This window comes from Ostrea edulis, chromosome 2, assembly GCF_947568905.1.
Source record: "Ostrea edulis chromosome 2, xbOstEdul1.1, whole genome shotgun sequence".
Classification (NCBI taxonomy): Eukaryota; Metazoa; Mollusca; class Bivalvia; order Ostreida; family Ostreidae; genus Ostrea; species Ostrea edulis.
In genome coordinates, this window is record NC_079165.1 from 67,083,698 (window position 1) to 67,101,041 (window position 17,344).

Sequence of the window (17,344 nt, forward strand, 5' to 3'; positions counted from 1 at the left end):
CGAAGGACCGTCTCATTTAGTTCCCTCTTATGACGAGTAAGGGGTACTGAGGACCTATTCTAACCCGGATCCCGACGTTTGTGGGAAATCAGCGTATACACAAACATCGGGATGATCCAGATTAACCCTCATGTACTTTCAAAAATGAAATTTATTTCTTTTATTCACACAATTTTCGTTTACCCTAAATTCCCAGCCGTTACTATAGACGTACTATATTAATCAAGATTCATACGCGCATTGTTTACAACTGTAACGTATTCATGAGGAAATGTCCAAATTTTATTTTTTGAAAATACACGAGGGTATGAATTGCGACGCTTCACGCCGGTATACTTCATGAGGCGCGTTAGCATGGTGAACTTGGTAAACATTTTGATAGGCTACTTACAACACATCTTGATAATTTAGAATCTGAATATGGATTGTTAAGTCACTTCCAAGCATTATTTAGGAAATGATACCGTACAACAGATCACATCTACATCTTAAAAACAAATATCTGTTTAAAGAAAAGAAGGAATTTTATGTACGATTTGTTGATTTTCCAAAAGCTTTTGATACTGTGTGGAATCGATGGCATTTTTTTTTTTTTAAAGAAAATGCAGTCTTGGGAAATACAAAGTTGGCCAATAAAAATTAAAAAAAAGAAATGTTGGCAAAACTTTATAAAACAATTACAAAGAAAGTTGTATATTAATTGTGATACAATAGATAAACTATTTTGTCATAAACTTCAGGATTTCTTTGTAAATAAAACCTTTGATGAATTAGCAAATATCAATAACACTTAATGTGGAAAACTCTCATTTTATAGTAAATTGTTTTACTATGAGGACAAAAACTAGAAATACAACCATATTTGTCATAATTTGTGTCTTCCAATTCACAGGAACCTGTGCTCTTATCTTACAAAACTAAGAATAAATGCACATATAGAAACAGGTAGATATTGTAATTCTGTCATTCCTAGAGAAAACAGATTTTGCTGCCATTGTAAAAATCAGTGTTGAAGATGAAAACCATATTTTTTACTTGATTGTCCTTTATACAAATATATAAGAAAAAAGTATATAAAAAAAAATAAAAAAAAAATAGCCGTATGTGCCAATCCTCGGTCTTGTTTAATGAATCTTCTCAATATTGTGTCTACAAAAGAAATTCGTTTATATACCAGAGGATCTTCATACCTTAGAAACAAAGGATTGCGACAATTATATTACCATGCAACACAATATATGCGTATTTTATACTGCATCGCTAACAGCACTTACATGTGCTTTAGTGCCAATAAAGAATTGAATAGAATTGAGTTATCACAATTTGTAAAGATATCAAAGACAAGAACATTGGGAATGTATACAGCATATATGTACGTTACTGACATGTTGTAGAAGATTGGGAAATAGATATCAAGTTATTCATCCTTTCCTCCACCCATACTAAGCCCTATGAATTCTGATGGTAGATCTATACAAGTCGACAATATTAGGGAATAGCGACGATGAAAGATATCTCCCCCTGTTGTAGTACATAAGCTGATAAAATCAAAGTACACGAGACATCACATCAATTAGTACGTTCTTAGCTAATGTACTCAATTCACATCTGTGTCCGATAGATGTGCACACCTTGAAAAAACAGACTACATGTTAAACAAGTTCTACCTTCCGAATTATATCTTAACCCGTTAATTTGGTTGATTTTTAGATTTATTGTCTTCTAAGAATGTCAAATTGCTATTAAATCTATTGAATACTTTTGAGAATGATTAATTCAAAATCTTTAAAATTATTTGTCATCCGCACGCCGGTGTTTCTTTAGCCCAAATTACTAGCATGTCGATACACACCCTACTGATATTTGTGGGCAAAGATTGCCCTAACACAAATCCTATTCAAATTAGCTTTGAGCTTCTGGGGCCGCCTGCCTTCTTGGTCACAGAAATGTTGTATTACAAAAGAAAATCATAACCCCTCCACAAATGTCGGAATGAATTGTTTCTGTATGTCACATTAATTTTGTCAAATCAGCTCTTGTGGGTCATACGTACATGTAAGTGTTAGTATATTGTAACCTCCGTGCAGGTAATGCTGACTGGAGGCAGTTTACCTAAAACTTCTGTAACGTCTTCGTTGTAATTGCTATATAAACTACAGATATATTGCTTCTTCTTTGAACTCTTCTAGTAGAGAAGTATGTATTGGTTTTTCCAAGAATTTTTATGGCTTTTTGTTCGACGCAAAGGTCTATGCCACTGAATAATACTGCCCTTCTGGATTTCGTGAGACTATATGGAAATCCAGGTTTTGAATGCAATATAAAACAAATGACCCATGGACAACATTCCTTACCTGTATCACCTCACTCCTGTAAATTTATCTGATTAATTTGCAATACTGATTGTAGTGGAACAAGTCGTCAAGAGCAACGTCAGGTCGAACACATACAATACATGTCTGTAAATATATGTAGTCCAACTGTGTACAGCAACTACGTCAGAAACCAATGGCCACGCTTCCTTTCAAGATTTGAATTTTGACAAGTTGTAAACTTGATGATGAGAGGATAGCTTATAATACTGACGGATTTTATACCATTATGTAATCTTTGATTACATCTCGGTTTTTCTCCGAGGGAGGATACATGGTTTGAACTCAAGTCAATTTTACATGGCATCAGAATACATATATGAAAGATGAAGATAACGAACAATGATCAATCTCATAACTTCTATAAGAAATACAAAATAGAGAGTTGGGCAAATTTGAACCCCTGGATATACCAATGTTGGGATCAGGTGCCTAGGAGGAGTAAGCATCTCCTTTCGACCGGTCACACCTGCGTAAGCCCTATATCTTGGTCAGGTAAACAGAGTAATCTATAGTTAAAATCAGTGTACCGGGAACGGCTTAACAATCGGTGTCAAACACATCAGCCATCATTTGACCCAATGATAGATTGTATTGGCAAACTAGATCATTATATAACGACCATAAAATTTTGCCGACTTTAAACGAGACTGTTGAAACCCATGTCACATCTTGTTTGTCAGTAGTCTGTCTCGATTTAAAAACTGATCATATGCAGAACAAGCTTTTGCGTATCGAATCAGTTAAGAGATATAAACACCATATGTAGATGATAATGTAATATTGCGACATAAATATGGGAAGTTGACAATGCAGAAGCTGAAATCAACCCGTTTGTCATAAATTTGAGTTGATTATATTTTCAAAATCCTTTAAAAATATCAAGATTTTTTTTATTGAAATATTGTGGACGATCCCGTGTATGTATGTAAAATTTTAAATCGTCTTAGTCACCCCGTCTTCGTCCCAGGTGCCATTGTTTGAAGAAACCTGGATTTTCATTTGATAAATTCCACTCTTGTGGTTCTTAACTAGATGATTTTAAGAAAACAATATCATGTTATCCGACCCGGGGCTCTGGGAGTTATGTACGAAAGCTTTCAGGCAAAGTTTGACTTTTTTGCTTCAGTGATTCTTGATAAAAAATATCGTTTCACCATTTCTTAATTATAATTATCTCCACGTAAAAGAGAGCATGGTCATTTATTTGAACCAAGAATGTTTTGTGCCAAGTTTGGTTGAAATGGTTTGGCTGAAATTTGCTTAATACCGCTTGAGAAGAAGATGGAAATATGAAAAGTTTACGTCTGACGGACAAACAGCAGGATAGAGGTTGTACAAAAAGAAGTTAAAGAATTTGAGCCTTTGACGACTGATCTCTTATTCAACATAAACAGTATGCACATATTGGTATGACTGAAAGCATCAGTAAAGTAGAATGCTGTCGGAAGTTACAACCACTGGTCAGTAGAAGAACTTGGTTAACCTTATACTGATGTACTTCACATCATCCAAGAACTTTTGATGGGGACTTACACTGAAAACAAAGATGTTTTTTCTTTTGATTTTTTATCATTTATTTTGCTTAACATTGATGTGTGATAAAAACTAAATCACAAACATGTATCCCCTCCCTCATATATAAAATCAATTTTACTGGTAAGCCTAGGTATTATCGTTCAATCGGACTTCCCACTCGATGCCTCTTTATCACATCGATATCAAATGCAGAACTTATATATAAATCAGCATCTCCGTCATCATAGTAAGCATCCGGAATCCAGACCATGAAGTACCCAACTGTTATCGTGTATTTAGCTAGTCTGTTGGCGGTTGGTGAGCCACACGGGTATATGATCGAGCCTCCCCAGCGGTCCTCCATGTGGAGGGTGTACCCGGGATTTCCTCCCAACTACAACGACATGGAACTATTCTGTGGAGGAAGAACAGTAAGCCTTTTCTTGAGAAATCCCTTGATTATATTTGTTAAAACTTCATAACAATTTCTGGGTCTTACTGATGCACTTTCTAAGAATTTGAAAAAGATGATATGACGTTTGGTATTTTGCTGAATTGTACATATTCTGAACTAAAAGTTGATACAATTTTTACGCTATATATTGACTGTATAATTCACTATGTGATAACTTTTGGTGATAAATGTTAGCTATGAGGTCCCGTGTCACAGCAGGTATGGCACGATAAAGATCCCTCTCTTCTCAAAAAGCGCCGAGCATGGGCCTAAATTTTGCAGCCCTTCATCAGCAATGGTAACGTCTCCATGGGAGTGAAATATTCTCGAGAGAGACGTTGATCAACATACAATCAATCAATCAACCAAATTCAAATTGTAAATTTATCATAGAAAACGTGTTCATTTCAAAGTTTGAGTTAATTTATGCTGATACATGTACTTGAATAGGACATGAATTTGCGCTAAGGAAACGAAGAAAACTTCCCAAAGTACCGATACGTTTCACTTTGTTTTTATTGGTAACACTACGCCAGAATGAATTGATGCGATGTAACCATGATTTCGTGAATGACTATCATTTTCCAGAGGAAATGCAAAGTTTTGAATTTTCGAGGATTTTGTTCCATGAATATAGAAAATTGAGTTTAGGAATGAACACATCAAGAAGGGTTAGCACAAAGGTTAGAAGAAGAAATATTCATAGGAGACTGATAATAAAAATAATATTGTTTGTCAATAAATGTTTCGCTTTGACAGTGCTTTAAAATACCCTTCAAAGGAAAGTACGAACACTGCCAATCGCAACCTGATCCCTTCTTATTACATGTACATAAAAGACAGAAATTCATAATTACAATAATGTTAGGACAAACCCCAGCAAAAGGGATTTTAATGTGAAAAAGGTATGGTTTTATGCCTTGGTCAGGCTAAAGAAACATGATAATATAGAAGATAAGTACATGTACTAGCTTTACCTGTTGTAAATGTTGCAGAGACAGTGGACAGTAAATGACGGGAAATGTGGGGTGTGTGGTGATCCGTTTGATGGAGTCCGCAAGAACGAGGCTGGTGGAGAATATGCAACCGGTGTGATTGGTCGAAATTACACACGTGGACAAATTATTACGGTATGCAAATTCGAATTCATGTATATTTCTTTTAACAACAATGTGTGATTTTGAAATTTTAGACTGCATACTAGTATTAAAAGAATGATGCTAAAAATCAAACTTTTCTGTGTCACAATGGATCTTAGATCATTTGTGTAATCGACATGTACTTTTCTTCACAAAATATTCAAGTTGTTTCTTAATTCAATATAATCGCCACACATCCCTAGACATTTCTATTATTATACATTTTCCATTATAATCTGTGTAAATGTAATTTTCCTCACAGTTAATTGTTACCAACTTTACAACTATCGTTCGATACATCTTGATGTATATAGTGTTATGTCAGCCTGCCCCGAAATAAGTCAAACACATATAAAAAGTAAAAATGGCCATTTATTAAATAAATAAATGACAATCAAAAGTAACGTATATACAAGCACATATATAGAAAAATCCAATCCCTGAATTAGCACCCAGTATAAAAGTACAAAAGTAAAGCATCGTCATCTCATAATATACCTCTCAATAGGAGTGACATATATATCTTCAAAAATGGGTGCTGCAGAAAGTAAAAATATCAATGGCACGTTTCCATAGTAAAGAGACTAGACATATTTCTCATAGTAAAGGAACTCGACATATATGCATCTGCATGCAACCTTACAAAAAATGGGCGTTCATGCCAAACTGAGTTTTTGTATTCAAGGAATAAATTTTTGTTTATGTTGTTTGCATTATAAGATATGTAATCAATGGGAGATCAGGGGAACCGATTATACTGAAACTGCCCCATGCTGTAAATGACTAATTGAAATACAGACGAAGAAGAAAAAACCCGAATTGGAACAACACACTTGAAACAAACTCAGATCAAAACTCCATTTGGGAAAAAATACACTTGAGCTTTCAGTTCAGGTGAGATAAACTATTCTATTTGAATTCTGTTACAGGTAGACATTGAAATAACAGCAAGTCATGACGGAAACTTTCAGTTCAAAATCTGTCCCCACAACAATCTTACTGAACCCGTTTCCCAGGCTTGTCTTGATCAGAACAAACTGAAATTAGCAGGAACAAATGAATATAAATATCAACTGGAGAACCCCGGGCGCCACTCAATAAAACTCCAACTTCCACCAAACATGACATGCTCACAGTGCATTCTGCAGTGGCACTACACCACAGGTTGGTAAACATCAAATCAAATTTATTTAGAAATGTAGGCGTGTGATATGAGTGACTCTACAACATTGCTAAAGCATTTTTAATCGTTCACAAATGATCTGAAAGAATGCTTGGCGTCTCTTCGAGCCGCTCGGTGCTTCGATTCGTCGGCGGCATGAAAATGTGAGGGACCCTCATATCTTCAAATTCTCGCTTTTTCGCATCCTGGCCGTAAATGCGAAGAAGGGGGAATGCGATGGCAAGCGAGAGAGCGAAGGCGAGGGAGGGCGATACAGAGGGTGAGGGTGATGTAGGAAGAAAAACAAATCGATAGCACGGGATTAAATCCATAATATACATGTACATACCAAGATAATTGTTTTACAATTTTTGTAAAACTATTTGTAAATATTTTCATAATCAGCTACAAAATTTTCTTATTCATTTCCATAATTCACAAATCATTATTCGGAAATTCATCGGAAAAGCATTACTCAAAAATTGAAAAAAATATTCCTTTATTTGTATACTTTAGGTATTAATGATCGATTTACATTGTTGTTTTTTTATCCAAAAATAGAAAATCCCACGTAAACATAACAAATTCCTACTTCATTTCATGCGTCCAAACTCTTGGTTACCCTATGATACTCGCTTTGTCGCACTCTCACTCCCTCGTGTTCTCGTGAGTTGGCCAAGTTTGAATGTATGTTTAACAAATGGTATTCATTTGATTAGGAAACTCATGGGGTTGTGCACCAGATGGGACCTGTTGTAATGGCTGCAGCTCTATTGATCAAGAAACGTACATGAACTGTGCCGATGTTGCGATATTTGACAATGACAACACCATACTGTCAACTTCAGCGTCTACTATTGCTAAACCAACCACTACTGCTCCAGCAACACAAGAAACGTCAAACGTGAGACCCGTTTTGACGAAATGCCCTTCTAATACTACTTTGATGTGTCATGGAATCCCTAGAGACGACCTGTCCCAGCAGAAATCTTGTAACCAACACTGTCGACTAGGTACTGCCTCTTGCACACCGGAGTGCACATGCGTATGTCTAAACATATCCTGCAAAGCGACTGGTCCCTACAAAGGTTCGAAAAGTATGGATGTCTGGTGTCAAAGAATGTGCACTTTGGATTCCAGTTTTTGCCCCATTGATGCTGAAATGTGCAATTGTACTATTGTTAAAGTCAGTCATTAATATTCTCATCCTATATCATCATGACATATAACGAAATAAATCTAATCTTAAAGTAAATATTGTACATGTCATTTGTTTTCTTAAAGGGATTATTATTAGTGGTGTGCAGAACATTCTCTTTGATAAGTAGTAATCATGAAAGGTGAAGATAACGAACAGTGATCAATCTCACAACTCCTATAAGCAATACAAAATAGAGACTTTGGCAAAGACGGACCCCTGGATATACCAGAGGTGCATAGGAGGAGTAAACATCCCCTGTCGACTGGTCACACCCGCCGTGAGCCCTTTATCTTGATCAGGTAAACGAAGTTATCTGTAGTCAACATTAGTGTGACTAAAACGACCTAACAATTGGTATGAAACACGTCAGATAGCATTTGACCCAATAATAGGTTGCATCCGCAAACTAGATTATTATAACGACCATAGCATTTTCGAAATGATGACTTTAAACGAGATTGTTAAAACCCCAGCATCATCAACTTGTTTGTCAGTAGCCTGCCTCGATTTAAAAACGGACCATGCGCAGAAGAAGCTCTTGTGTATAATAATAATAATGATAATAATATCCTTTATTTATACAGGATTGCACAATTAGTTTTATAAAGTAGTTTACATTGTGGTCCTGTCTATAACATATATAAATATCGAGAACATATATTGCAAAACATGGAATTATCACGGTTTATAAACATACAGATAAGATCTAAATGAAAAGAGACATTAAACACATGAGCATTATTGAGGATCAAAATATTGCTTGAGATAGACTGATTTAAAAGATGTGGTAGTTGTGTATTTTCCTATAAAATCTGGTAATGAGTTCCATAAAATTGGTACTAAAATGATAAAAGATCTTCTAAAATATTCTGTTTTGGCTCTTGTAACATATCGAATCAGTTGAGTGATATAAACACCATATGCAGGTGATAATGGACTATTGATACATACATATGGGAAGTTGACGATGTAGAAGCTGAAATAATCCCGTTTATCATAAAGTTGAGTTGTTAGTTTGCCATTCATATATATTTTCAATCAAATATCTAACTATGATGCAGAAGTGGATGACTCTATGGTGTCTTTTATTTTACATTCATAGGAATATATCGAATTGACGTAGGAATGAAAATCATAATTGTTAATAGATAAAATGTCGTCAATATATATAAATGTCGTATTGAAGGCCGTAGAAAGAGATTTTTTTCTTATTGCGTAGAAGTGTTTCGATACGTTCTGCTTCATAAGAAGACAAAAACAGCTCAGCTAACAAAAAAGCATAATTCGTGCCCTTGGGAATTCCAACAAACTGTTGGGTGACCTGATCACTAAAGACTACGAAGATATTGTCAGTTAGGAACTCCAGCAGATTTTTAATTTCAACTTTAGAGTACTTGTGCGTGGAATCTGAGTGGTGTTGAGCAAAGTAATTATATGGATAATTATACTAGATATGATCGTGAATATTTCAGTTTTCTATTTTTGTCGAAGAAGCAGCTGTCTATGATGTCAAAAAGTCTAGTCTTTAATTTATTGTGAGGGATGGTCTTGTAAAGCGTCGAAAAGTCATACGTTTTGATGTTGTTGATTTGAGAAAAGTATTGGGATTTCAAGTTTACCAATAGTTCGTTAGAATTTTTTTTAGAAACCGCATTTTTTTACACCACTTCTGGCATATGTTTTGGCACAGTACGTTGGAAGTTTCTCCTTCACAACTGTGAATATTTTTGTGATGAGGAAACATAGAGCCTTGTTGAATATTTACTGAATTTACCATTGTTTCTTTGTAAGGGTTTTTATGATTGATTGATTAATTGATTATGGTTTTACGACGTTTTGGCAATATTTCAGCCATTTTACGGCGAAGGGGTTTAAATGAAATAACTTATATTCATCCGATACATTGACTGGTGCATTAATTGTCAAAAACTGAAGCATGAGTTTGAAGAATTTCATCCTTTGAAAGGGTTAGTTGGAGTATCAGTACGATTATCAAATGTGGAATTAGTACCAAGTTCGTTTAAAATACAGTTATAACAATGAGCCTTACAAACAAAGAAAATGTCACAAATTTTGTCAGCTGGCACCACAACGTATTCCTCATGTAACCTATCTAATTCTTTTATAACTTCTGATTTACTAAGCACTGAAGGATAGATGGTACGTACTTTTGTTTTGATGTGTCTAATGCGGGAATTTAATATTCCTTTTATACTTTTAATCCATTCTGACAATGTACGAGTATCAAGTTATTCTATTTCAAATTTAGTCCATCGTCTGGCATAATCTTCGACAGAATTGATAATAAAGATGACAATCTGTTGCCAATTAAAAGACCGAGGTTCTCTGTATTTAGGACCTTTTAACATAAGTGATTTGGGGTCCTTATTTACACCTATATCCACATCACCAGCAATGACATGTCCAGCTGAACTATAATTGAAAGAAGACGAAAAACATGAACACGTGGGTGAATTATGTATAAGATGAGATATATCTAGGCACTGCAAAGTTTGTTTATGATTAAATACTTTGGATGCAATAGTAAAAATATATTTGTAGAAAATACAGGATGTAGACTTGAACTTGAAATATGTTGGAACTCTTTTATGACGAAGGATGTTGGTACCGTATAAGTTTTACATTATGACCCCTGGGTCGAGGGCTCTGCTGGTGGACTGTTAGTCCCTGAATGTCTCTACAGCCCAGTAGCTAAGTATTTCGTTACTAGCTTGAAAATACGGATGTATATTTAATTGCTGGGATAAAATTTAGAAATTCATTTCAAAATTAAGGATTATATCTCCCTCATGCATAGCTCTGATCCTTGGACGAATTTGACTCCAGTTTTTGGCACTTTAGTTTTCCTTTTAGCTCTTACAAGTTTATTGTCATTTCGAATTTCCAAAATTTCGGCTTGAGCATTACTGAAGAGACATTATTTGTCGGCATGTGGTGCATCAAAATTGGTACCGTATAAGTTTTACATGTTGTTTATGTTGACGGCATCTATTCCTTTGTTTGGAAATTTGAGCTTAAGGAACTGGCGGCATGGTTCAGAAGGAATATCAACCATGACTGGCGGTGGTTTAAACAGCCTGTGATTGGCAACATCCATTTTCATAGAGTTCAGTCTATATTCAATCTACAATATATCAGGAAGCTTTCCAATAAATTTCAACTTTTCTGGCTAATTGGTTCTTAAAATGATGTTTACAAATGCCTCCAAATGTTCAATATTTCTTAGTCATCTCCCATTTAAGAAAGGCATGACCCTTCATTGGAAAAATTAAGAATACCCCTTTATTCAAGGATGTTTTATGGCAACTCTGGTTGAATTGGTTCTGTGGTTCTGGAGAATAAGTAGAAAATGAAAAACATTTACAGAGGGACAGATACACGGACATCATCCAAAAGGTGATCAGAAAAAGCTCAGGTGAGCAAAAAAAAAAACAAACAACCCAACAACACAAAACAACAACAACAAACAAACAAAACCAAAAAAAACAACAACAACAAAAACAACCAAAAAAAACAAAACTACCCCAAGTGTGGAAATTGATATAACTTTAAAGTGTTCAAAATATGAAAGAGTTATGAGGTTGTAATTTGAAATATTAGTGTGGAAAGGTTGTACATTTGATACACATTGCATCTATTTCCTTCAACTACTGTACGCATTTTACGACCTATGACTAATTCACATCATATGATTTTCGTAACTCATATTTTGAAGGTGAACGGGACCATAATTATAAACTTTAACCCCTTCCTAAATTCTTCATGGTAAAAATATCCATCATGAAGTTCCAAAATATGTTATTGATAAAAGGTGGTGGAAATATCGAACAGTGATCAATCTCATAACTCCCACAAGGAATACAAAACTAACAGTCGGCCAACCACGAACCCTTGGAAACATCAGAGATGGGATCGGGTGCGTAGGAGGAGTAAGCATCCCCTGTCCACCGGTCACATCCGCCATGAGCCCTCTATCTCAATGAGGTAAACAGGATAATCTGTAGTGAAAACTGGTGTCAATTGGTATGAAAGATGTCAGACAACATTGGCCCAATGGAGGTTGTAATATATTGGTAAATTAGATCTTAATAACGACTATAAAATTTTCAAAATGCTGACTTTAAGAAGAGAATGTTAAAAAACCCATTAACATAAACTTATTGGTCAGTAGCTTGCCTCGTTTTAAAAACCAAACTTACTCTGAACAAGCTCTTGCGTATCGAACCATTTGAGAGACGTAAACACCATATGCAGGTGATAATGGAATATTGCTTCATAAATATGGGAAGTTGACGATAGAGAAGCTGAAATCTGTCATAAATTTAAGTTGTTAGTTTGCTGTTAACATCTATGTTCCATCAAATATCTAAGTCAAAGTACAATATTCCTGTTTAGTTTATAGTGTTGAAAGCATTCCTTCCATTGATAATGATTTAATACAGTTTACGGTTAGTGACCAGGCATTTCTTGATATTTGACTTATGGAAATTAGAGGAAAATCTATTTCATATTCAACATTTAAGAAAAAGAAAATTTGTGAACAAGAATTACAATTAGAAAGAGAAATTTCCAATCTGGAACAAAATATGACACAACATTCAGTTGAGGAACTTACTAACAAACAAAAAGAAATTGAAGATATAAGAATGAAAAAAACTTAAAGGTCAATGTATAAGGTCAAAAGTAAGATGGATAGAAGGAGAAAAACTTTCTAAGTACTTTGTAAATTTTGAATCAAGAAATTATATTAGTAAGCTAATACCAAAAATTGAAAAAGATGATGGTACAATTTGCACTGATCAATTTGATATACTAAATGAATCCAAACTTTTTTTTATGAAAATCTATATAAAAAAAGAGAAACCATAGAAAAAGAAAAAAATCACAAAAGATTAAAGGATTATGATATCCCAAAACTGACTAAGGAAGAATGAGATAGTCTCGGAGGTCCAGTAACAAAATTAGAAGTTTTAATTTTTTTTTTAAAACAAATGAAAAATAATAAGAGTCCAGGGCCAGATGGCTTCTCGTGTGAGTTTTTTAAAGTTCTTTTGGAAAGATTTGGACCCCTTTATCACAAGAGCCATTACTAATTCTGTAGAGATTATGCAGTTTACAGAACCTAATAAACTTGGCATAATTACATACATACCAAAAACTGGAAAGTCTGAACAGTATTTGAAAAACTGGCGTCCAATAAGCCTCCTAAATGTTCTATACAAAATAACTTCAGGATGCATTGCTGGAAGATTATAAATATTTTAAGACAAATTAATCAATAGGGATCAATCAGGTATTTTAAAAGGAAGATTTATAGGGGAAAATATTAGGCTGGTGTATGATGCAATGTGAAGATAACGAACATTTAATGCAATATACAGAATATAATCAAATACCTGGTTTGTTAATGTTGATAGACTTTGAAAACGCCTTTGACTCAATCTCCTGGAACTTTATATATGAAACCTTTGACTTCTTCAATTTTGGTACATCAATAAAAAACTGTATAAAACCTTCTATAATGACATAAAATCTTGTGTCATACAAAATGGAATAACCTAAGAGTATTTTCACCCCAAAAGAGGCTGTAGGCAAGGCGACCCCATATCACCTTTTTCTTTTTCTTTTTTTTTTTTTGCTCTGTGCAGAAGTCCTTGGAATAATCATAAGAAATAATAAAGATATAAAAGGAATAACAATTGAGGGGGAGGAATACAAATTATCACAGTATGCTGATGATGCCTCATTGTTCTCAGATGGATCACCTGAATCCATGGACGGTATCCTTAGAGAACTAGATTACTTCGCCAATGTCTCTGGTCTTAAAATAAATTTCTCTAAAACTAAAATGGTATGGATTGGCAGTAAAAAAAAAAAATTGAGACGAAGTTTTCCATCATTCCAGATGGAAACTTGACTGGAAAAATACAACCTTTGATCTGTTGGGGATTACATTTTCTGTAGACCTTAATGAAGTAGTTGAAATGAACTATAACACAACATTATCTGAGATTAAGCAGCTCATTAATCAATGGAAATTAAGAACGTTAACTCCTATTGGAAGACTAGTTGTGATAAAAACTTTGACTATACCAAAGTTGAACCATTTGATACTTACTATACCAACCTCTGACCCAGAATATATCAAGAAGTTTGAAATAGAAATCTTCAGCTACCTATGGGGAAGTAAAATACATAAAATAAAATAAAAATTATATCATTCAAGAATATAGAAACGGAGGATTAAAAATGATAGACTATACAGAAATGATTACAGCTTTAAAATCAAGTTGGATTAGACGAACTCTTCACTCAAATTCAAAATGGGTATATTTACTTGAGGCAGAGTTGAAAACAAATATTAGTAATATATGGTCAAGAGGGACTGACTACATCCTCTCAATATGTAAAACAAAAAATAATTTCTGGAAAGACGTGTTTTCTAGTGGATCAAAATTATTGAAACCCCTAACAAAGAGCTAGATCTCTTTGAGCATATGTGGTATAGCCCAATATCAAAATAAACAATAGTTCCATCTTCTGGAAGTTATTTTAAAGCTGGTATGATATATGTGATTGATCGTTTTGATTCTGATGGCAACTTTAAAAGCTTCAAGGCACTCAGTGATTCAGGTATCAAACAAATATTGTAGAATATGCAGGTCTTACACAGGCAGTCATAGAAAGAACTAGACATGTAAATATAAAAGAAATTAGGGGGGAAAATTACGCCTTTTATCCCTAAATCAATTTCTATATTTTTTGAAAATGAAAAAGGTTGCAAAGATATGTACAATGTTTTAATTGATACAAAACGGGTACCATTTACTTCAGTGTCACAATGGGTTGAGAATGGTGAACTGTTTAATGAGATAGAATGGAATAAAATATTTGAGCTCCCCTTTAAGGTAACAAAAGAGTCAAAGTATCAATGATTACAATTTCAAATATTTCAGAGAATAATTCCAATAATTATCTTTTTAAACTTAAATTAATAGACTCCCCCATTTGTACATTTTGCAAAAGTAACATAAAAACAATTGATCACTTGTTCGTAGAATGTTTTGATGTAAAGGAAATCTGGTGTGCTATTGAAGACTGGTTTCTCAATAAAAATAAACCAATTATATGTGATAGACAAGCCAAACAATTTGGCAAATACAATAACAGAAACTTATACAAAGTACAAATTTACTAATATTTATTGTCAAGTATTACATATTTGCAAGTAGGTATAAAATGGCTCCAAAACTAAATGTTTGTGCTGTCAAAAATATATTATTGATAGATTCTATATATAGAAAAATCTATGTTGCTAAAAAGCTGTAAATATACTGAACATGAGAAGTACTGGCAGAATATATGTGATTTGCTTTAATTATGTACTGTTAACAGAAAACAATTGCTTTATATGAAATGATTGAGACTGATCGGTGGACCAGGCAAAATTCTTCCCTTTACTCTCCTTATCTCTCTCTCCCTCTCTCTCACTCTCTTCCCATCTTTTCGAAATTAAATACCTTTCACATTATACATGTATATACATATACACTCCTAAATATACACATATATGTTTGTACTTGCTTGAAATATGTATATACTATATTATCATGTATTGTTAATATATAAATGTTTATTTATTGTGAAAGCAAAAAATAAATGAATTACACAAAAAAATGATAAAAAAAAAAGATATCCAAGTATGAAGCAGATGTGGAAACTCTGTGCTGACTTTTATTGTATGTTCACTGGGATATATCGAATTGACATATAAATGAAAATGATTATTGTTAATAGATAAAACGTCGTCGATGTATCTAGTTGTCGAGTTGAAGGCCACAGCAAGAGAATGTTCCTTCTTGTGTAGAAGATTTTGAATTAATTCTGCCTCGTAAAAATATAACAACATGACAGCTAATAGAGGAACAGAATTCGTGTCCATGGGAATCGTTGAAAGACCTGATCACCAAAGGCTACCAAGAGATTGTCACAATGATAAAATGTAGCATCTTTTTAATAGCAACTTCAGAGTACTTGTCTGTAGAATGGGAGTGGTGTTTAAGAAAGTAATTTTTTGAATGACTGATCGCAAGATATGAATATTTCCTTTTCCCATCTTTATTGTAGAAGCAATTTCTCTTTTGTCAAAAAATCTAGTATTTAATGTATCGTGAGGGGTAGTCGTGTAAACTGTTGAAAAGTCATACGTTTTGGTGTTGTTGATTTGAGAAAAGATTTATTATTTCAAATTTTCTAAAATTTCTTTAGAAGTTTTAGAAACCACATTTAATTTACACCACTTCTGGCATATGTCGTGGCATAATACGTTTGAAGTTTCTCCTTCACAGCAGTTGATTGTTTTAGGAGGAGTAAAGATAAAGACTTATTGGAACATTTACCGGATCCAGGAATGTATCTATGCTTGTATCGGGTTTTTGGAAGTTTAGGAATCCAGTATAGGTACGGCAACTGATATGCATTCGTCCCATTGACTGGGATATTAAAAGTATCTAAAAAGAATTTCATCTTTAAAAAGACAAGTATAAGTGTAAGTAGGAAAACCAAATTAAGAAGCAACGCAAAGTTTGTTTAAAAGTTGTAGTAGTGAGCCTTACAAAGAAAGACAGTGCTGTTACAAGCTTTGCCAGCTGGAACCAAAACATATTTTTCATGTAACCTATCTAATTCTTTTATCATTTCTGGTATACACAGAAGGATAGCGTAGTACGCACTTTTGTTTTGATGTGTGTAATATGTGATTTCAATATTTCTTTTATACTTTTTGTCCATTCTGACAAAGTATCAAGCTTTTCTTTTTCATATTTAGCCAATCGTTTGACAGAAACTTCGACAGAATTTCCTCTGTGTTAACTTGGTGAACGTTGCTAGCATTCTGAACATTTTTTTCTTACAATTATGTTGACGTTACTTAAGATATAAATTTACTTTTGAAAGTATATGAAGGCATGAATTGCGACACTTCACGTCGGAATACTTCATGACGCACGTTAGTGCTTTATGTAAAGGGGATGCTTACTCCTCCTAGGCATCCGATCCCACCTCTGGTGGGTCCGTGTTTGCCCAACTATCTACTTTGTATTGCTTATAGGAGTTATGAGATTGATCACTGTTCGTTATCTTCATCTTTCATGCTACTGTGGAGCGTTGTAATTCATCCCTCAAATATTTTGAAAAATGAAAGTTATTTCTTAGATGTACATTGAGTTTTCATTACTGTAAATTTTCCAACCATCAAAATAGACGTACTATATTCATCAAGATTCATGCGCGCATTCTTTACAACTAAAACACATGGCAATCATTATAATTTGTAAAGATATCAAAGGCAAGCAGATTGGAAATTTAAATACAACATATATACGTTACTGACATGTTGCAGAATATTGAGAAATAGAAATCAAGCTAGTTTTATTTTACCTTTCTTTCCCCCATACTTAGCCCTATGAACCCTGATAG

The 17,344-nt window shown here is 34.0% G+C and overlaps 1 protein-coding gene across 1 annotated transcript; it reads left to right on the plus strand.

Moving 5' to 3' along the window:
- Positions 1–4,159: 4,159 nt before the first annotated feature.
- Positions 4,160–7,973, plus strand: LOC125680015 (uncharacterized). The gene is made up of 5 exons (XM_056153438.1): positions 4,160–4,321; positions 5,340–5,474; positions 6,413–6,647; positions 7,365–7,658; positions 7,930–7,973. The coding sequence occupies exons 1-5, from the start codon at positions 4,160–4,162 to the stop codon at positions 7,971–7,973; spliced, it is 870 nt and encodes a 289-aa protein (XP_056009413.1).
- Positions 7,974–17,344: the final 9,371 nt, after the last annotated feature.

Bases quoted from the DNA above. Each gene is read 5' to 3' on its own strand.
- LOC125680015 (XM_056153438.1), top strand. From the start codon at position 4,160: ATGAAGTACCCAACTGTTATCGTGTATTTAGCTAGTCTGTTGGCGGTT. The intron at 4,322-5,339 runs GTAAGCCTTTTC...TAAATGTTGCAG, and splicing joins TATTCTGTGGAGGAAGAACA to AGACAGTGGACAGTAAATGA. The intron at 6,648-7,364 runs GTTGGTAAACAT...TCATTTGATTAG, and splicing joins GCAGTGGCACTACACCACAG to GAAACTCATGGGGTTGTGCA.